The sequence below is a fragment of the Phascolarctos cinereus genome, unplaced genomic scaffold, assembly GCF_003287225.1.
Source record: "Phascolarctos cinereus isolate Bilbo 61053 unplaced genomic scaffold, phaCin_HiC Scaffold_5;HRSCAF=322, whole genome shotgun sequence".
Taxonomy (NCBI): Eukaryota; Metazoa; Chordata; class Mammalia; order Diprotodontia; family Phascolarctidae; genus Phascolarctos; species Phascolarctos cinereus.
In genome coordinates, this window is record NW_027555958.1 from 300,517,836 (window position 1) to 300,539,454 (window position 21,619).

Sequence of the window (21,619 nt, forward strand, 5' to 3'; positions counted from 1 at the left end):
TAATATTCAACAATTTACTAATAATTTTGCTAGCAAAAACAGGGTTAAGAAAAGCAAATATTTTAAGAAAAACTCATTTTAGATGAAGAATTTCCCTAAAAGATTTCCTGATTCCTAAATCTTTCATTTGTCCCCTGGTTCAGAATATTTTAAATCATACATTCAGTAACAACATTATACAAATAATTTTTCAAATAATTTTCTCTCTTCTTTTTCCTACCTTAAAGTCAGTTCCAGAAATTTTCACTTGCAAGCTACATGCCTATAATAAGGCAACTTGACTTTCAATAAAGACATTTCCTTCGGAGAGAAATCTGATTGTTCTTGTTTTTGCATATATCATAGCTATACCTAAGTTATGAATTAATATCTACAATAAAATGCAAAGGAGCAATATAATTTAAAAGCATAGCTCCAAAGAAGTGCTACCTAAAATGGAAATAAGCTTAAACAAGAAACAGAAAATGAACCAGAAATATTAAAATCTATATAACCACTATTTAGATCTCTGTACATTTGGCCTTTTCTTTCAAGATTCTTGTGAGCTTCAAAGTTTCCATTCAATATTATTTTAGTTACAGTCTAGAATTGTATACTAATACTTAATAATCTGAAACCAAACATACTTCTTTATGTCTACTTTCTATTTAGGAACCCTAGCTTCTGTAAAAGTGCAAATCCAATAGGAAGCTTAAAATACATTTCTATACCTTTTTTAACCTATCTGATCAATTTAAGAAACATACTAAGGAGACTAGAAACTTTTCTCTCTAATTCTTCCCGTAGTACTGTAACAATGTATTTTATAACCCACTCAAACCGGCAAAACCACATAAAGTCAAACCAATCAATAAACATTTAAGATCCTTTGGTAAGATCTTCTCCCTAGAGGTGTCTAGAACTTCCTACAACTCTTACTTTTCTAACTAGCTTTTTCCAATGTCATCCTTCAAATGGAAATGAAGGAAAACACCTGGCTATGTACACTAAGCTGTGTGTGATCCCAGATCAACCTGAGTCTCTGCCCAAAAAGGCCATGTAACGTTTACTCTCTGCTTCTTCTGGAAGTCTCTGCCTTATCATCCTTATCCCCTTCCTATATTACTGTGCTACCGTAATTCACCTAGAGACAATTAAAACATACAGCAGTTTGCTTCCTAACTCGCACCACGACGTCTACTTTGTTTTCACGTTTCCTCTTCCAGCCTTTAATTTTATATCACTCTGTGAAGTATGTACAACCTCAGAACTAGGAGGGGGTGGGGGAAAGACTGGGGGGGGGGTGAGAATTATAGATTGGGGTGAATTTTCTGAATAAGTCTCTCGGATCTCTCTCCTCTCATTCCCCCCAACATACCTTTAAGAAGATCCCTCAAAACAACAGAGAAGAGGAAGTTTGAGAACAATACCTAAACCAAGCAACCAAAAATATAAACAAAAAAACCTCAACCCGAACAAGAAACCAGAACCCATGTTCCTCTCTGGGTTCCCCCAGATTCCCACTCCGGCTTCCCTACTTTGAGGCAGGACGGTCCGGCCCGAAGAATCTCCTCCCCTCCTTGACTACCTACCCCTTCACCCAGGATCTTAATCTGGAGTCCATTCTACGAGAAGGGGGTGGGAGAGGAACAAGAAAAAGGGGGGAGGGCGGCAGTCGCCCCTCGGGACGACTGGAGAGTTGTAAGGAGTTTGGACGCGGGGAGGAGCAGGGGGTACGTTTCAGAAATGAGGGCGCCCCAAGGCACTGGCTGGATGGAGGGGGAAGGGCGCCTTCCAGGGCTCATTGTCTGCGGAGGAGGCCACGGCCCCGCCGGGCGGCGTCCACGGCCCGGCCGGCGGCGGAGGATGTGGGGCAGCTGGGCTGCAGAGGGGTCGGTAAGGAAACCTGGCAGCCAGATCTATGGACGCACGGCCGGACCACCGGGGCCTGGCTAGGGTGGGGTAGGTGGGCAAGGGAAATTCCCCTCCCCTCTTTCCCTCTCTCGCCAACCCCCTTGGCCCCGGGCTCACACCTCAAACCTGCTCTTGGTCACCCCGTTCATGTCCCTCCTCATAGGGCCGGCGGGCGCGGCCGCGACCGGGCGCTGCGGCGTGCAGACGGGGAGGCTGGCTGGGGCCCGCGGGGAGGGCCGGGACGGCCCGGTGCTGAGAGGGCAAGGGAAGCGGGCACCAGCCCGGGGAGAGGAGGCCGCGGCAGCGACAGCGGCAGCAGCAGCGACTCCGGCGGGGCCTCCACCACCTCCCGCAGCGGGAGCCGCTGGCTCGCTTCTCTTCCCTCTCTCTCTTCTCTATTTCTTTCTCTCTCTCTCTCTCTTTCTCTGTCTCTGTCTCTCTATCTCTCTCTCTCCCCAGCCTCAACTTCAACCCAAAACAAAAACACTCCCCACCTGCCAGCAACGCCGCCGTTCATTGGGCAGCGCCGCCGGGGCCCCAGCAAGGATGGGGGAGGGGAAGAATGAGGGGGGAGGGGGAGAGGGAGGAGAGGCGCGAGCACGAGCGCGAGCGCAAGGCGGCGGCGCGAGAGAGACCACCTCCTCCTCTCCGGGCGAGCCCCCACCCCCGCCCATCCCTAGTCCCTCCGGGCGGGGCAAGCCCCTTCAGTATCAAAGGAGCCAAAGGAAAGCTGGGTGTTGGTGTGTGAGCGTAGATGGCGTGTGTGTCTGAGTGTGTCTTTTGGGGGGCGGTGATCGTAAGTGCTTGCGCTTGTGCGCGTGCAGGTCGGGAGGAGGAGGAAGGCTCCCGAGCTGCTGGAAGCCAGCACCCCCCCGCCCCCACCCCCAACGCCTGACCCCCGCGGGGATCGGCCACGAGCCACCCCGTCAAGAATCACCCCGGGGCGACGTGTGTGCTGTCCTACCGTACAGGACACCATTCCCCGGGCCCCCAGGCTCCTCTCCCCCTGGCGCCCCACTAGCACTCACGGTAGACTTGAGCCCGAAATGCAGCAGGCGGTCCCGGCTTGGAGCCATTTTCCTTCTCTCTCTTTCCGGACCTCTTTCGCTTAGGGCCGTGTTGGTGTTCGTGCTGCCGCCGCCTCCCCCGCCCCCGTGGATTGCTTTAAGGGGAGCGGCGGGGAGGCCCCGGAGGCTGCTGCGGGGGGTGTGTGTCATCGTGCATGGCCTGGCTGGGGAGGGGGCGCATGGCACCAAGGGGTTTAGAGGGCCCCTACCGCACCAGGTGGGAGAAGGGGGAAAAGAGAGTCCCAGACCTGGGGAGTCAGGGGGTGCGGCACGCCTGCATGGATAGTGTGTCTAGGGCCAGGGATGGGGAAGGGGCGCGTGGGGGTGGGGGTGGGGGAGGCGAGACGGGGAGGAGCTGGGCTGTTCCGCGTTGGCCCCGCCCTTTCAGCCTTCGTCCCGCTTCCCTCGGCCAATGGCCTACTAGGTCTGTCCGTCCTCCAATCAAGACGCCTATTGGTGAAACCCTACTCTTGACGACATTTTAGCGGGAGAAACAAGCGTGAAAGGGCCAGGAGACATGAGAATCTTTAGACACAGCAGGATCCGAGGGAATACTCCTCCATTTAATTTGAAAGATTCTACGGAAGTAAAAGTCTTTTATTGTAATAATATTTGTCCCATGGCGCCTACTATTTGTGAGGTCCTGGCCCTGACTTGTGTGCGTGTATGGTTTATCCTTCGTTCGAAGAGGACCACGACATCAGGAAGATGATACTCAAGCCCGGAGTAGGAAGGCATCTCACGGATTAGGAAACCATCTGAATGAGCATTCTCAGCAATAATTAATTGTTTCTGTGGCGCTTTAAAAGTTACAAAGCGATTTTCTCACAGGAACTCTATGAAGTAGGTAGTATAAATAATAAAAAATAAAACTTTCCCATCTCCTCTCCAATCCATCTTCCACACAATTACCGACATAATCTAAAATATTACTTTACTTCATGCGTGCTATGTTCCATCCAAGTTGGCCTATTTGGTGGTTCCAGAATTCAATATTCTGTCTCACATCATATACGTTTGAATAGACTTTCTCCAAGCCTCGAGGCCAGGAATGAATTTAACTTCCTCCTTACCTCCACCTTTCCAAGGCTCAACTCCAGTATTGCCTTCTGGAAATCTTTTACAATCTGCCCCCCTCCCCAAATTTTGTGTTTTACTGTTTAAATGCAATAAAGACAAGCCCAGGAGAAGAATAGTAAGACCTTCGATCCTCAGCAAGTGAAGTAATCTCTTTGTGCTCCGCAACTCTGTAAAATTCAACTGCAGTGAAGGTCCCCACCAGATTTCATAGGAATTTCCTTATCAAGAGTTCTCTTTAGCAATAAAATCAGTGGTCTGTCCCTAGCCTTTTCTATTTTAAATGTTGCATGCCTCCATTAGAATATTGGGTCCTTTTTGTTTTGTCTCAACACCACTTAGGGACTTTAAACACATTACACACAGTTCGATCCTACAGATAAGGAAACAGGATCACAGGTCAAATGATGTCACAGGTCAATGACCTAATGGCAGAAATTTTTTAAACGAGAGTTCTTACTCCTCCTTTAAATCTTTGCTAAAATGTTAATACTCATACAGACTATGTTTGTGACCGTCAATTATGTAGTATATCAAAAGCCCCATTTTCCAAGTAAGCAAAGCAAACTGCGATTCAGTAAAATTAATCTGCCAGGCGTAACACAGCTGAAACACTGGAGCTAAGACTTAGTCTGCAGTAGTACTATCTACCTTGAATATATATGCTCAAAAAAAGTTGAAAGAATGGACTAGTTTCTCACACCCCTTTAATAAGCATTTGTACTGAGTCTGAAGTTAACTTTTCAGTTACATATGAAACTTATCAGAGTGAGTAATGTAAAATATAAGGCCAATTGTGGAATTATCTCTAGTTAACTTTATTTTCATCTTCACAAATAAAAATTACTTGAACAATTAACATAGCTTTGTCAGTGGTAGTAGAGTTGGACTTTAAGGTCTCAGCAATAGGGTCCTATACCAGTAACTTTCAAACAAAATAATATTGCTCTACCAAACTGTAATGTTAGTTTTTCATGAAACTCTCATTTTCTGAAGTATGGCACACTCAAACGCCAGTTGTAAATAGCTGTGAATCATAAAAGTCTGTGTATTTTATTCCTCCATATTATTACTTTAACATAATCAAAGTGACCAAAGGCTGATTCCAGAAATGGAAATCCCTACATCAATGCTCTTTGCACACATTTTAGTTACTTGTTAACACCAATCGGTCCTGCGTGGTTGTCTCCTTCAAGTGTAGGGCCTCCACAGCAGGATTCCTGTTGGCTTAAATGAACCATTTAAAAGGATTTTACTGCCTAACCACAGACAGTGTGATCAAATATAATTAAAGGGTTATTCATTTCCCTTGAGGCAGTTTAAGATAAAAAGAAATACATATTCTCTTCACCTATTTTCCAGCTTATGCTGATTCACCCATGCCAAACTCACCACTAATCCAATAAAACTAATCTCTCTTCAGGGAGTCTTCTGTGCCTTTTTAAAAAATTTAATTTTAAAGACAAGTTTCTGTGGAATGAATGAATAAAAAGTAATAGTTGTTGGGGGGGGAAACGTGGAGTTACACTGTGAATTTTAGTTTGGGGAAAAAAATAAGATTTCAGGCACAAAGCTATCACACTTGGGACAAGATTGCTTCTTATCAAAGAAATTTATTTGCAAGTAAATAAACAGGTTCTTTTGCAATGTTTTGGAAAAAACAAACCCACAAAACAGATTTTTGTCTACTTTCCAAAAAAAAAAAAAAAAGGAAAACCCCAAAGTATTTACAAAATTGCACAAACAAAAGTCAAATTGGAAAACATTCTTTCTAGGATGATTTAGAAAAGACCCACCCCTGCTCCTGATGCACATTTCTGAACTCAAGAACTGTACAAGTTCAGTTCCTACAGTTTAGCATAATTCCCATCCTGGCTTTTGATGTTAACCACCCCCCCCCCAAAAAAAAGATAAGAATCCAACCCCAAGGTAAAAATAAAGACAAAATAACAGCCCCTCCCCAACCTAAGAGAATGAATGCCCTTGCACTATGAACAAGTACCTCCTTTACTGTGGCATCTGCAAGAAGTGACTTAATCATGGATACTGCATGACTCATAGGCTCCCTGAAAAAGTTTGTTCTAACTGGAGTTCATGATATTGCTGTATTGCATTTTCTGGCCTGGACCTTAGGAAGGAAAATCCTGTCAGTACAAAACCAACATCCTCAATCCTTGTTTTGGCAAGTAATATACCCTGCTTCATGTTTCCCTCTCAAATACTTTGCTTTAAAAACACAATTTATTTTTTTGGATCATTTGAAATCCTCATGTGCATTAGAGCAGCTTACTATTTTGACTAACCATTCCTAACAAGAAAACCAGAAGACAAAATAAAATTTAATCTCATAAAAGAATTGAGGATTGTTGTCTGCTTTGTTCTTCATTTGGGAGGGGAAGATAGAGGGAGAATACAGGGAATCAGGTCAAACTAAATATACACAAGACACCAGCTAAAAAAAAGTACACGTATGCTTAATTTCCTTGCTGTTTGAAAGAAGAGGGAGGAGGAGAGTTCCAGGCTTGGTTTATTTCACCTCTTCTCCACCCCATGGAGAAATGCAGTGCTCCCTGGTTGTCATGCAGGGTGCAGCAGGTTAACCCCGGCTTCCTGTTAAGCAAGTTCAGATGCTGGGTCAAAGTGTGGGACGTGCTCATCCAGAAAATGCTGGGGCTTATCTTTCATCTACATCCTAACTCAGGATTCTTTGATCTGGGTTGGAAAGACAGAAAAAGCTTCCCAGTTTAATTGTTTTGGTATTTGTACCAACCATTTGGGAAAGTTTAACCCCTGGTATTCCAATATTACCTAGTGACCCTTTTTAAGGTTTTTCCCACAAAAAAAGAAAACTTAAAACTTTTTGCTGCAGAAGTCAATGGAAGAGGATTGAAACCAGGTGACTACCTGTGAAAAGTTCTACCTGGTTTTATATCTGAGAGACTGCCACTGTATCAGCATCTCGAGATAAAGCTCTCTGGTATCACCTTGCCCATGTCCCTTTAGTGTCACCCAAGTCATTTGATTCTGACATGGTAAGAGATAACTGTCCTTGCTCTACTTAGCAACATTTCCTACTTCCTATTACCTAGGGACACAAAGGTGGCAGGGTTGGTGAAAAGTCAGTCCCGGCCTATGGATAACCCAAAAAGGGAGAACACTGGAGGAAGAACTCAAGAGAGTCCCAGAGAAAAAGCCAAAGCTGACTTTCCAACAATATGCTAACTCCAACCTGCAGAAACAGAGCTGGGAAAAACTCTTTCTTGTTTGTCAAGGTCACTCAACTCTGACACTAAAAACAATGCACAACCTGGCACATTTCTTTTTAAAGTCCAGAAGAGTTGTGCTGGATAGAAGGCCCCATCCTATTGATGCAGATCATGGATGAAATCAAGGATGGCACAGTGCAGGTGTCAGAATCAAAGTAAGGCCGCAGTTTTTTTTTTCAAGAGGACCCTCCAAATATGAGAGCTTGTGCTGCACCTGTACTGTTTTCCTGGATTTCTTTCTTTCTATAGTGCCTATTATTGTAGTCCCTAAGAAGTCAGGTGAAGACCTGTTTCTCCAAAAGGTCCAATTATGTAGCTACATAGTAGCTATGATATATCTCCATGCCCACCTATCATTCCAGGCACCTCACTTCCTCAGTGAGCTTGAAATTGATTCAAGAGAAACTATGGCTGCAAATTCATAACTTCTCTCATTTAGGGAGCACACAGTGGAGTGACCAGAGATCTGAGTTCCCATTCCTTCAGATGAAGGGAGATAGGGAACTCAGCTTTCAGGAAAGGCAATCACTTCTCCTGCAGGCAAAATATTGGAAAGAGGGCTTTTGGCACATTTAAAGACAGAAGAAGTGTTAGCCCTGATGTGATTTAAATGTTACTAAACTAGGGAGCTATGACATTAAACCACAATTTTGTTGTATTTAAAAACATGTTAACATCCTGAAAGCCATCCCAGGTTTTCTGGGTTTGTTTTTGTTTTAAAGGAAAAAAAAAAGAAATTAAAATCAAACCTAACCTCCCCAGGAGGAGGAAAGTATCCCCTAACAATTTTTAGGGTATCAATAAGCCCTATGAAAAACTCTATGAAATTAATTCTCATACAGAATTCAAAGCATTCTGTTTTTTGTTAAACTGACTTCAAAGATGGGCCTTTATCAGACCGACTAGACCCAATGCTGCAGTGACAACTCTGGGTCCATACTTTGTACTATCAGGCCTTGCTCTTTTCTTTTCAATTTCTTTGAACTCTACACCCTATAGAATTAGAAGAGAAACACTGCATAAAAACAAGGTATTAAAATATTGACAAATAAATAGCTAAAATCACCTTCCTGTCCCCAAGCCTACTCCTCATAAGCAGACACCCTGCATTATTTAGTGTCTAAAAGCAACTGAGATTCTTCATTTGCGCCTGCCTCAAATGGACAAGCGAACAAGGGTGAACAGCCTTCATGCAAATGCATCAAGGAATATACTGCTTTTTCATTTCCTACCCAGTCTTTCCAACACATGCACTAAAATGACAGTTTAAAACATGGCCTAAAAATGGATAAAGGGAGAAAAAAATATATATGAAAATTTTCAGCATAACTATTTCCCGCCCTTTCCCTTCCCACATCCCTTCCCCTCCCACCCAAAGCAAATCTGCAATTTCTACTTTCTCTGGCAAAGTAACACAGAATTCTTGGCTGCCCAGAACCAAACCCCATAGCCAAAGATCAATACAAGGGTCTCTCTAGGTCTAATGTTGCCAAGCACAGTCAAAACCAAGTCACCCAAGATTATCTGGGGCAAAGCAGACCCCTGTGGTTTATCCTTTAGGATGATTTTCTACAATTCTCATTAGACGGAGCTTTTAATTGATGCGGTTTTTTCTTCTTTTTCTTTTAGAAAACAAGGTTTTTAATTGCCAATGAGAGCCACATCCATAAGATCATCATCTTCCTCCCCCATTATGAAGTCAGGGCTGAGCCTTGAGGGCCTATCTTGTAAGATGGTATTACTTGTCATGGACATGGACTGCTCTGAAGAAATAGGTGATTTAGACCAGCTCTCTGGCTTGATACTATGAGATTTCTTCTTGTCTCGTTCTTTGTCCCGGTCCCGTTCTCTGTCCCGATCTTTATCTTTTACTTTCTTCTTTTCCTTTTTGTGCTTCTTATGTTTCTCTGTGCTATACTCTGGAAGTGGACGGATGCCATCATCTGAGCTGGGGCTGTTCTGGTAGGACTTTTCTGCTATTGAGGAACCTGACTCACTCTCACTATCCAGGTTCTGAGGGGTATATGCTGGTGACTTACTGTGGCTAGGAGAACCACGTTCATGCTTTGGAGTGGAGCCACTGATCAGAGGAGAGCCATAGTTTTTGGAAGAGGCCATCTGAGGCCTGAGCCCTTCCCCACTACCTTCCCCAGGTTTCTGCAAAGTCACTTTGGCTTTAATGCTGGGGGATCCCCCATCATGCTTGCTGATGATAATTTTGGCCACCCCTGTGCTCCCCACATTTTTAGATTCTGAAGTCTTCTTTGAAGAGTCCACTGAACTCCCAGAGACAGAGACCTTTGATTTGTCTTTATCACTCTTTTCCCGCTTTCCTTGGAATTCCCCTCCCGACATATTGTGTTTGGAGGACATAGGATGGCTAGAAGAATTGGCACTCACTCCCATCTGACCCTCCATTGGGTCTTCACCTCCAGGACCACTAGTGACAACCCCATGCTTCAGTTTATCTATGACAGCTGTCAAAGATGGCTTCTTATTTCTACTGGGAGATTTCCCTTTGGAGCTCCCATGCTGATTCTGAGATGAAGATATGGAGGAGCCACCAGAAAAGGAAGAGGAAGAGGCTGTGCAAGAATTAGATGATGGGGGTGTTTTCTGAGACAATGAGCCTGAGGAGCCCAACCCTGAAGACTTCATGCCAGAGCCTGAACTAGTCCCAGACATATGAGAGCCACCAGAACCTGAACTGATAGGAGACTTGGCTTTAGAGGATGGGGGAGTTCCAGGTACAGGTTTCATTGGAGAAGCAAGTTTGTCAGAGCTTCCAGATGGCCTCGAATGGGAAGGAGAGATGTTTGGTTTACTCAAAGATGGGTTCATGAGTGATGATGGCTTTCCTTGAGGTTTCACTTTGTTGCTCCCAGAGCTACTACTGAGCCCATGTTTGGTAATAGGAGAAGAACCTGGTTTCCCTACAGACTGGGATGAACTTTTTGACTGGCTAGACCCAGAACACCCTTGGCTGGAATACATACTGCTACTCATCTTGGAACCTGAAGAACCTTCTGATTTACTGCTTTTCATTTTTCCTGAAGCAGAAGTGGAAGAGGAAGAGGAGGAAGAAGAATGGCCATGGTGGCTCTTACTTCCTGAGGAAGACACAGATCCACTGCTGGTGTACTGACTGTGTGAAGAGGGCTTGGCCACCATTACAGTCCCCTTGGGAATCTGAATGGTGATTTTAGGAATGGGTGGTGTGGCAACACCTGGAGGAGTCTGAGATCTTCCTGAACTTCCAGGTGACTTGGACCCACCTGTGCTGGCAGGTGGAGTAAAAGGCCTGTTAGAAGAACTGTGAGATGGAGACTTCCCATCTGTGTCCGCTTTTTTCCGCTTTGGAGGCTTGTCTTTGCTTTTGCCATCGCTGGAAGGGGTTCGGCTACGTTTTCCTGGTTTACTGTCTAATGCTGGCCCTGAAAGACTGCTATTCCCAGTGCCATTGCCATCCTTTACTCGTTTTTGAGTCTTATCCTTCCCCAAGTCTCCCATACTCAATAAAGGGCTCTGGCTCCCACTGTGGTGCTCCATTATGTCAGCAGGTCCCAGTGCCTTACTGGCTACTGCAATAATACTGAAGTCTACTGTGTCAGCTTGGCTGTTGCCCTTAAACTTATTTTCTCCACTATCACCCGCAAGTACTGGCATTCCCAAAGTATTTAGTGCCTGGGAGGCAAATCCTTTGAAATCATCATTATCACCACTTTGGCTGCTTTCATCAAAATACTCTTCCCCAAAACCACTTTGGCTTTGGCTGTTCAGCAAGTCAGGATTGAAATCTACTCCATCAGGAAAAAAATGATTAGTAGGAGAGTCACTATTGGGGCTTCCAGTAGCATCCGCAATCAGGTCAGCAGGGTCAGTATAGGGGTTCTCATTATTGTTGTTTTGGAAAACATCAGGATCAAAGAGGGCACTCTGGGAATGTGCAGAGCTTGAAGAGTCTCTAACAGGAGTATCAATGGGTGGACAGTCATCACTGGTGCTGGGGAGCTTGGAGGCCTCTTCTGCAATGTCTGAGAGAATGTCAGTCACATCAGCACCAATACTGTCTGAACTAGACAGTCGGACCATTCTCTGAATACTGGGCTGAGGGTGAGGTATTGGCTGTGGGTAAGTTGTGGGAGGAGTGCTACACTGGCTAGGTGCTGGAGTGATGTGTGGAGTGTCCAGTGTGTCAGCAGTCATGTTAACATCAAAGATTGGGTTCTGTGAGTCAACATCCATTGAAAACAGCTCTCTCTGAAAGTCATCTTCAGTCTGGTGCTTGGGCTTTTCAGGCAGTACTCTTGACGACTTCTTCTTCTTCGTCTTATTGGCCCCTGAGCCCATTTCCATTCGAGGTGAGCCAGAAGAGGAGTTCTGCCTCTCTAATGGACTGCTTCCATAAAGGGTTGAGAAATCCTGGGCAGGATTATCTTTAAGAAGGTTCATGAGCATCGGGTGGTTCTTGGTGTTGCTGGCTGGCGAGGAGACAGGCGGCGGCGTGTGATGAGGAGGGGTCGGACTCGAGCCAATGGTAGACCCCACGTTCCCTGTGATTTGCAACAAACTGGTAAGAATTGGGTTCTGAGACACCTTGCTGAAGTCCTCCCCATGGCCCACCGACTCATGCCGCTCTTTCATGTTCATGCTCATATTAAACAAGGTGGTAATGGGACCCCCCGGAAAGGTGTTGGTTGGTGTAGTGGTACCACTCATTGGGTTGCTGCCTGTGGTCATGCCATACCCTGGGCTGCTAGCCGGGGGCAGGTTCTTTTTCACCATGTCTTCAACTGTTTCTGCAATGAGGGACAGGGCTGGTGTGTCGGCCTGAATGGTTTCAGCTTTCCTCCGAATAGCCCTCATCGTCACAGGAATGGACATACATCTGTAAGACAGCACAAAGACAAGTTAATATTGCAATGGCCTCTGACTAGGACCAATGTTACATTTTCATTCAAGAAAACAGGTTTTGATGTTTTAATGTATGATATTTAGACATCCCATTTAAGACTGTCTGACTTTGGTTTTCATATACAGTGAAAAGGATGAAAAAGAGAAATATCTCTATCAAAGACCAAAGCTTTGAATGAGTTACTCATTCCAATGATGGCTGACCCTGAACATACTTAAATTTATGCAATACATATCAAAAAAAAAAACCCAAAAACCAAACAAGGGTCCCAAATTCTTATTTTCATATAGAAATGAAAAAAAATAGGAACTGAAAATCATGGTAAAATTTCCTCCTGGAAAAGTGCCACACGGAGGCTAAATGTGATAAATGACTTTTTTTACTAATGAAATAGGAGCAAAACCATCCAGTACATGAGGTTCTAAAACCTGTGGCTTATGTGGCTAATGCTACATCAGAGGGTTTGAAATATACTCCTGCTGGTATCAAATTTTGCTCATTTTAAAGTAACTAGAAATAAAATTTTTAAGGAAAATTATTTTTTAAAATACCCAAACAGCTGTGTTTGAAAATGATTCACATTAGAAAAGCTAATAAACTGCAAATCAAACTTTCTGCCTTAAGGCAAGGCAGCCTAGCTTAAATGCCCTCTCCCAAGCTGCTGGTGACAGTTACAACTGTTTTACAAAACAGTAATGCTTCCAGAAATCGTTCCCAGTGGGTACAGGCATTAAGGTACACCTAAATAGAGGCCAGCATATTTCTTTTGCCATAGGTATTTTAGAAGGAACATTCTTCTTCCTCTCCAAAATGCACTTGGAATCTGCCTAATACCAAACAAAGCTAGACGATCTCAACCTTTGTTAATACAGTTACAAATTTAAACTTTCACTTTTGAAAGAGAAAGCACAAATGGATGGCAAATTCAAAGCAGTGAATGACTACTTCCCTCATAAGTTTGACATTAGTGCTAATACACATTTAAGACACCAATAAGGCAACATGCTTTCAACCAAATTCCATTAATAGTTTTGCAAAGGCAACAGCTTTACCTCTGAACAACTTTGGCAATGAAGTCATCTGTGCAGATGAGAGCATCCGACAGACCTTTGTAGAGTTTACAACTGACATGGGTAGAATCCTGCACATCCATTACCACTGAAAAACAAACACAAGGGACATTTGGAAAAGATCTGACTTTTAACTTTAGTGAAATACATTTCTTGAATTTCTATAAACACCTCCCCCTGATACTGGACACACAACACAACTCACCACACACCAAGGAGTCATTCACAGGATGTTGAAAGGACACGCTGAAACAGGTATCAGAAAGAGGACAAACCTCAAACTGAAGGATCCCAGGAGAATCTGAAAGAAGAAAGGCTCATAAAGCAATCTGAAAAAACACCAAGACTTGAGATAAACTGTAGACTCTGAATTCACAGAGAAGTATTCTCCTTCTCCCTGGAGGCACAATCTTTGAGCTCTATACGCAAAGCTTGTCATGCCACCCACACAAGTTAGAACACAGAAAAGAAACAGACCCCAAGTTGGCTGGAATTAGCTCTGGTAACTATATACTGAATATTTCCCCAAAAGTATACATCAAAATGTATATCTTTCCAATATAAAGACACAGTTAATCCTCTAAAGACTGGAAAATGTTAGCAGTTGTAAATACTCTGGGCTGGAAGCGAGCAATGAAAATAAAAGCTGCTGAGGGAAGTTTTTCATTCCATTTGGTGGGAGTTTAGATCCAGACTCGTTGCCCAGAAACACTGCATTTCTAACAGAGTATGCAGCTGTCAGCAGGCCAGCCCATGGCTTAGTAAGCAAGAATGTCAAGTATATCCTTGTCTATTTGCCTCTGAACCTCATTTCATATATTCACTCAACATGCCAAACCCCAACTGAGCTTTTCATCATTTCAGAGCCAAAAAATATTCTGGATAAAGGACATATTTCTGTACAAGACTAGCTCTATAGCGATTCTGAGTACACCTGCTATCTCAAACATTTTAAGTAGGATCAGGAATCTCTCCTGGGATTTCCCAAATGGCCACATTCAAGAACATTAAACAGGCCAGCCAACCCTAGATAGTAGATGTTCTACAGCTACAATTACTCAAGAACAGCAGTTTGGAATCAATAGAAGGAATCAAGACAGCCTGGTATGAATTCTCTCTACTATTACATAGACTCCTAATTCACAAAAGTTAATCGAGTTACTAAAGCTCTCTGAGCTTCCATTTCCCAATCAATAAAACAGAAATATTAATTATACCACCTACCTCAGGGGATGCTAGAAAGTACCTGATAAACCTTAACACTCTAAAAAGTGACTGAGATATTCACAAATAACTTTTACATTTGAATATAATTCTTGTTCCTCTGAACACAAGCAAAGTTTTTATCACCTCCACTCTTTTTGCCTACCTACACTCACTGAACCAAATCTCACTCAGACATAAAAAAGAAGAAGAGGAAACATATGACTAGGGAGAGAATTCAAAGGCATAACAAGGCCAACCAGAAATCAGGCTATGGCCTCTATAGGCCCCTGATTCACTGCCTAGAAAAGAGCTGTAAAACTCTAACAACAAAAAAACGCACTGGGCTCAGCCCAATGACTATGCAACCATGGTGATGAGGCCACAACTAGAAGGCAGGTACAGAGTCAAAGGATAGGAGATATAGTTCCGAGTAGCAACTCCTGATACAGAAGGATAACAACTAACAGGATAGGAGCCTGGAGCCGAAAGGTCCATTTTACATATGAGAAATTGAGGCCCAAAACAGATAGTATCTGACTTGGGATATGAATCATGTCTTGCTGACTCCAAGTCTAGCACTCAAAACCATATGACCAATATCCAATGGGAAAGAATCCAATCAGAATCCAATACTTTGCTCCCCCTGACTTTGATCATTATTCATCTTGCCCATTACTGTATCAGGAGCTATAGTTCTGGCCCAACACCAACTCTACCACTCTCCTCACAGAGAGAAGCAGCACAGTACAATATGCAGGAGTGAAGGAAAAAAGCATCTATTAAGAGCTTATTATGTTCTGAGCACAAGGCAAACTTCTAGGGATACAAACATCAAAGAGACACAACTAATGCTCTTGAGAAGCTTATGTCTTAACACATAGTAAACACTATTGTATGGGGGAAAGAGGGTGTGTGTGTGTGCTAGAGATGGGTGTTTTGGTTTCAGAAGCAACAGGGACGGCACCTGCATCCAGGGGACAATGCAGTGACATGCCCTTTTCCTGAAGCAATGGCAGCGTTCATTTCATTCCTGTTCCTTACAACGGGTTTGGGGATCAGAAGGAAAGATGGTTGGGGTGAATTACAGTCAGGGGTCTGGGGCCCTGGGGACTGAATGGGCTCTCTCTATTCACGGTCAAACAACCCCAGCAGGGGTTGATAGAAATACTGGAACTAGAGTCAGACAGACCTGGGTTTCATTTCCACTTCTTACAACACTTAAGAGTTGTGTGACCACGGGAACGTCACCTCAGTCATCTGAGCCTCTCAGTCACCTCATCTGTAAAATGGGGATAACAATCCCAGCAGTAGTACCTCACTCCCTCACAGGGCTATTGTGAGGCTCAGAGAAGAGAATGTATGTAACCTGCAAACCCTGAAGCCTTATAGAAATGTCACCTATGGTGTTAAAGCAGAAATTCCTTCATAAGAAGTCTTCCAGACCCTGCCAGTAAACACATGAGAAGAAAGAGGCAACACCTTCTTTCAGAATCGTTCTCTTGACACAGCTTCCAATAAGGGTGTTGTAGGCCACTTGGTGTCTGATTAGGTTGAGGATGAGTGGTACACGACCAGGATGCTGAAAAGTGACTTTATCAATGAGGGTTCCCTGGAGGCTCCGACCGTCTGGGAGAGGGGCATCCTTATTGAGGAAATAGCAGTGCTGCTGGCCTGGAAGAGCCTAGGTGACAAAACCAAAAAAAACAAATGCAGTGAGCAAGTACCATAGGAGTATTCCCAAAACCTGGTCCATTAAAAGGCAACAATGAACTTTGAGGAATAATATAAATCTCCACAAGTTCACTAACCAGTTAGGATGGTAAATTCCAACTTTGTTAAATGGACCATGAAAAATCTATCTCTTTAGGAAAGAATAAATTAAACCAATATATACAAATGAGAGTCCATATTAATTTAGGAGGAAAGAAAAAGGAAATTCTGTGACTTTCATTGGTAATTCATTCTAGTGTTGAATCCTCAAAATATAAATTCTACATTATATTTTATGCCTTCTCTCTTTTAGTTATAAGACAATTCATTTGTATTACTCAAGGACTTTTCCAAGTTAAAGCACTTTGTTAACTTGAAATGATCAAAAAAAAAAAAGGAATTTTTTTTGGGGGGGGCTAGGCAAGGGGGTTAAGTGACTTGCCCAGGGTCACGCAGCTAGTGAAGTGTTTTGTGCCTGAGGCCGGATTTGAACTCAGGTCCTCTTGAGTCCAGGGCCAATGCTCTATCCACTGTGCCACCTAGCTGCCCCAAGAAAAGGAATTCTTAACACCAACTTGTAAGATCACAACAGTAAAAATACTATTGAGAAACTTCTATTTGAAGATATTTAAACACTGACATTTATGTAAGGTTTTAAAATTATCAACAATGACTTGGTTCCTTGGCTTAGCAAATCATTGATGTCCAATATCTCAGCCCAATGTTTTGGGGACTACTACTATATAAAAAGATTAAGGAAAAAGGGATATGGTTCAATAGTCCCAAAGAATATTTTACCTACTCCCAGTGATGCTGTCAGAGAGGAAGGAAAGGAAATATTACCTCAGGACCCCCAGATAATGCTCCCTGAAACTCACTTACCGCATAAAAGCGCATGTTGTGGTTCAAAGGTACTGGATCTGGATCCTTTGATAGTTCAAACTGAGTGATCAATTCATAGAGAGGCACATAAATTGGTTGGGTATCAAACAATGGAATTCCTAGGGAAACAAAGCATAAAATAATGACGAGACTGTGGTATTTAGCTTCTTCCCCTCAAGATTCTCCTTCATTTATTCAACAACTATTTTATGTATGTTCTTAGCACTAGGCACCTTACACAATACAGATCTGGATTTGAAGAATTTCCCTTTCATATTTATGGTAGATGTATGACTCTATACTCAAAACACACCTGTACAACTCTGTAGTTTCTGGACAAATGCTCTAGATACTGGGATTGGCCGGGGAAACTTCAAGAAAAAACAGGCAGGTAGGTCAACACTGTTGGCACTAGTGATTGAGGAGAAAGAAGGGGTCCTGAAAATAAAAAAGTTAAGTTCTTAGTTGACTTCAAAAACTTAAAAGTAAGACCCAAACATGTATACAAACCCATACTAAAACATAATGACTTTCAAGCTCACTGTTTCAATTACTTTACTCTAATCCTCATTTTACAGATGAGGAAAGTAGAAGGGAATTCTACAGAGTTTACGTGGTTTGTCAAAGGTGAATCAGTGACAGAGTCAGGTCAGAACCCAGGCTGCCTGATTCCTACTCCTATTCTCATTCCCTTTTTAACACACTTTGAAACACTGGTTAGAAGCATAACTTCTGGGTATCCATTGGTTACTCCAACATGCTCCCAAATAAGTAACAAAAGGTAAGGTTTTAATCAAGTAAATTGAGGGATTAGACAAGGTAGCCTGTAAGGTCTCCCTCAGGTCTATGATCCTATGATTGTAATATTCAGGAAGTGAGGTCTGAGACACATACTAGCTGTGTGGCCAGAGAAGAGTAAGAGCAACTGTTAAGACAAGGGGAAGAGAGGGGGCAACTAGGTGGAGAAGTAGACAGAGCACCGGCCCTGGATTCAGGAGGACCTGAATTCAAATCCAGCCTCAGACACTTGACACTTACTACCTGTGTGACCCTGGGCAAAGTCACTTAACCCCACTGCCTAACCAAAAAAAAAAAAAAAGAGACAAGGGGAAGAGGCATAGTTATCTATACCCAACCTCTTTAAGAAGTTCCATGATTAAATCTCAGAGATAATTATCTTTACCTTATTACAGATAAAAGGAAATGAATGGGAATACTATATAGATGTGTCAAAAGACTAAACTCATCAATTTAAATGTAGTAAATCAGAGAAAGAGACAAATAAAAATAATAGCGTCTTTCTTGACATTTGTTCCCCACTAGACTAGAAGTTGAATCAACTGGCTTGCTAACTCAGAAATGTTTTTTCCTTACCATTTGTTGTCAATAGGATGTGATCCCATAATTAATGGTGCAATTGGGAGTTTGTACATGGCAGATGGAGTTCCTTCGATTGTGACTGATGCATTCATGCCCAAAGTCCGAGGAACTGAAAGGCAGAAAGAGGAAAAGAAAAAAACCAAGATTCCACAGCCTTAGGATTCCACACAGATTAAAAAACAGATGATAAACTAACACAAGCTAGTTCATACAATTGCCAGATATATTTTCCTCATGCATAGTTTTGGTCATGTCACTTATGTACTCAAAATCCCTCAATGTTTTCCTACTACCAATCACATAAAGTTCAAAATCCTTAATCTGACAATCAAGGCCATTCAAGCTCAGGCAACAGGCTCCTATTAATAGTCTCTTCTCTGTCCTCCACATTTCAGTCTACAATGATTACTTGCCATGTCCACTACGCCCAGACTTTGTTCACACTGTTCCTCATGATTGAAATGTCCTCTCCTGGTCTCAAATACAAAACTCAACTCAAATATTACCTCCTTCTAGGAAGCCTTCTTAATTCTCCTAGTCAGTAATGATACCATCCCTTCTCTCAGTTACCTCACATAGAACTCTGCTTACATCCTATACATGTATTTTATATGTGTATATGTATGCATGTGTGTATATATGTATACATGTGCATGTGTATGTATAGGTATACATATATGATTTTGTATTCTATCTATGGATAGCAGCAGAATGGCAAAGTGGAGAAAATATTATGATTGCAGTCACAAAGGTTCAGATCCTGCCTGTCTCTTACCTGGCTGTGTAACCCTGAGCAAGGTGCCCTTCAGCCATTAGGACTTAAACCTTGAGCCACAGAGCTGCCTGTGTGGAGAGAGCTCTGATAAAGAATTCTCTATGCTAAGGAAAGCAGACCAGGAATGGGAATTACAGATATTTTGCTGATTCACAACCTTTTGTGAATTTTAAACTTTTAAACAGTGCTCTTACAGGTGTCTTAATTTAATTAACATTATATGGGAGTTAAATTAATTAACATTATATGGGAGTTAAAAATTTTTTTAAATAAGAGTCTTGCTCTCTCTAACCTGTTTTACCTGCCTCACAGGGGTGTTATGAAGAAAGCAATTTGTAGAAGTAATGGCCAATGATTGCTATTTTTATTAATTATTACTGTCTACAGAATTTAGCTATTAGTAATACCTTTTTCAGCTGAGATACCAAAAGCTATTTTTCTTGGTTGATTAAACCAAGACCCTCAATAAGAAAAACCAGATACAGGAAATAACACAATACAAGGAAGAAATATCTATCTATTTATACAAACCATTATATTCTAGGTTTAATACAAAATCTAAGGAAACAGTAATTCAGGCTAGCTATGAATTCTTCTTCTCAATAATTCCAAGTTACTGTAACAGTAAATTCAGCAGCAAAGAAAACAAGATTCAACATGACCTGAAAACATTTCTCAGAAATCCATAAAAAACTTTAACCCTAATAGGTTTGTAATAAGAAATGATAAAAGGGAAATCTAAACAGACTTTTATGAACTGATGCAGAGGAAAATGAGCAGAACTAGGAGAAAAATTTATACAATGACTACAACCTTAATGACTTCTTTAAAGAAAAACAACTTTGATAAGCCTAAGAACTCTGATCAATGTAGTAACTTGCTTATGCCTGATAATGAACCATACTGCCCACACTTCCTGGGAGAGGTGACAGAGCAGAGACAGAATAAGACATGTTTTTAGACAAGGCACGTGTGAATCTTTTTCCTTGGCTATTCTATAATTCTGAGGGGCTTTGGAGGGTAGCTTATGGTGATACAGAGTTATGAGGGAGAAGAAATCGTGACAGTGATAACAAAACAAAAGAAGAAAAGTTTTTAAAAAAAAGCACGAACAAAACATTTTTTAAATGAACAAAAGACTTCCAGGTTGCATAACCAAAAAGATGGAGGACTACACATTTTCTCTAATCCTCACTACCTCTCAAATCTCTCCAAAATAGGAATCACATGCAAGATATAAAGCAATTTTAGTTGTCTCCATGGGCTAAGACACCAAGAATCCTAATGATATGACAATTTAATGAACCAACAGCAAAGAAGACTAATCCCACTCCTCAACTCCTCCTCTACCACTCACCATACTCTAGCAAGAGGGCTGCTCAAAACAACTCAAGGACTTTTGACAGAACTCAACTCTACCCTATCACATTCTTCATAGTAGTAGATAACCACAAAGCAAAAAGACTGCTTTGGCTAGGCCAGCAGTGAGGCAGCACTCTATGCTGTGACAAATCAAAAGACACCATCCAGCTGGGGTCAACTGTGTCCACACAGAAATGACTTGGGGCAGAGACTGAGGCCTGTGAAACATGATTGTGTAGTATAAATAGAAGTTAAGATGGCTTGGAGGTCCAGGCTCTAAGGTATGAAAGGTAAAAGTGTCAGACAATGAATGAAAGGGAAATATAAGCAGGAAAAAAAAAGACAAATCCAAGATCTCAGGAGGAAAAAACACAAAGATCCTGTGTTTTTTATCAGTCCTGTTCACTTCTATTAATAGGACTTTTCGTGACCCCATTTGCGGTTTTCCTAGCAAAGATACTGAAGTGCTTTGCCATTTCCTTCTCCAGGTCATTTTACAGATGAGGAAACTGAGGTAAACAGGGTTAACTGACTTGCCCAGGTCACACAGCTAGTAAGTGTCTGAGGCCAAATTTGAACTCAGGTCTTCCTTACTTTACTCCCAGAGCTCTATCCAATGTACCACCTAGCTTCCCAAAGATCCTAAGCATAAGCATATCAAAGCAACAGAGGAGATATTAATAACAGAAGGGAATACGGTCTTCACATCACCTAAGAAGTACAGACTTCTATAAATAAATATTATAAGACAATGAAAAATTAATCAAGACCCAATGCAGCAGAGGACCCTGTGGATTTCCAAAACAATATGGAACCAGAGCAGGATGTTCCTTACTGGATTAAAAGAGAAATAAGAATTGTGTAAGCAAAATTTATGGCCTGCTCAGAAAAAATAATTGGCATAACAGAAGAACACTGCCTCCATCAAGTCTCACTAAATAATAACTAATAATAATAATGATGGTAGCTAATAACTAGCATTTATATGTGCTGAGTGCCTTACAATTATATCTCAC

At 42.3% G+C, this 21,619-nt stretch overlaps 2 protein-coding genes and 1 long non-coding RNA gene across 7 annotated transcripts in view; 1 reads left to right on the top strand and 2 right to left on the bottom strand.

Moving 5' to 3' along the window:
* FBXL20 (F-box and leucine rich repeat protein 20) overlaps positions 1-3,297 on the bottom strand; it is a 108,546-nt gene extending 105,249 nt beyond the window's left edge. The window contains exon 1 of one of the 2 annotated variants that reach the window (XM_020997551.2): positions 2,922-3,297. In XM_020997551.2, the coding sequence (XP_020853210.1) occupies positions 2,922-3,110 (189 nt within the window). In that variant the 5' untranslated portion in view covers positions 3,111-3,297. Of the gene's footprint in view, positions 1-2,012; positions 2,424-2,921 lie in introns of those variants that run through there. The other variant, XM_020997552.2, reaches the window with a different exon arrangement.
* On the top strand, positions 1,680-3,840 carry LOC110215774 (uncharacterized). Of its 2 annotated transcripts, none has more exons than XR_002326609.2 (2): positions 1,680-1,875; positions 3,385-3,840. It is a non-coding gene; the product is annotated as an uncharacterized LOC110215774 (long non-coding RNA). The 2 variants fall into 2 exon arrangements; XR_013487210.1 differs by lacking the exon at positions 1,680-1,875 and adding an exon at positions 2,479-2,633.
* A 1,773-nt stretch (positions 3,841-5,613) lies between these two features.
* Positions 5,614-21,619, bottom strand: part of MED1 (mediator complex subunit 1) — a 37,121-nt gene continuing 21,115 nt past the window's right edge. For all 3 annotated transcript variants that reach the window (XM_020997549.2, XM_020997548.2, XM_020997550.2), the window contains 7 exons: positions 18,461-18,575; positions 17,400-17,524; positions 17,087-17,205; positions 15,974-16,175; positions 13,494-13,589; positions 13,271-13,376; positions 5,614-12,191 (listed from right to left, as the gene is read on the bottom strand). In XM_020997549.2, the coding sequence (XP_020853208.1) occupies positions 8,945-12,191; positions 13,271-13,376; positions 13,494-13,589; positions 15,974-16,175; positions 17,087-17,205; positions 17,400-17,524; positions 18,461-18,575 (4,010 nt within the window). In that variant the 3' untranslated portion in view covers positions 5,614-8,944. The remainder of the gene's footprint in view (positions 12,192-13,270; positions 13,377-13,493; positions 13,590-15,973; positions 16,176-17,086; positions 17,206-17,399; positions 17,525-18,460; positions 18,576-21,619) is intronic.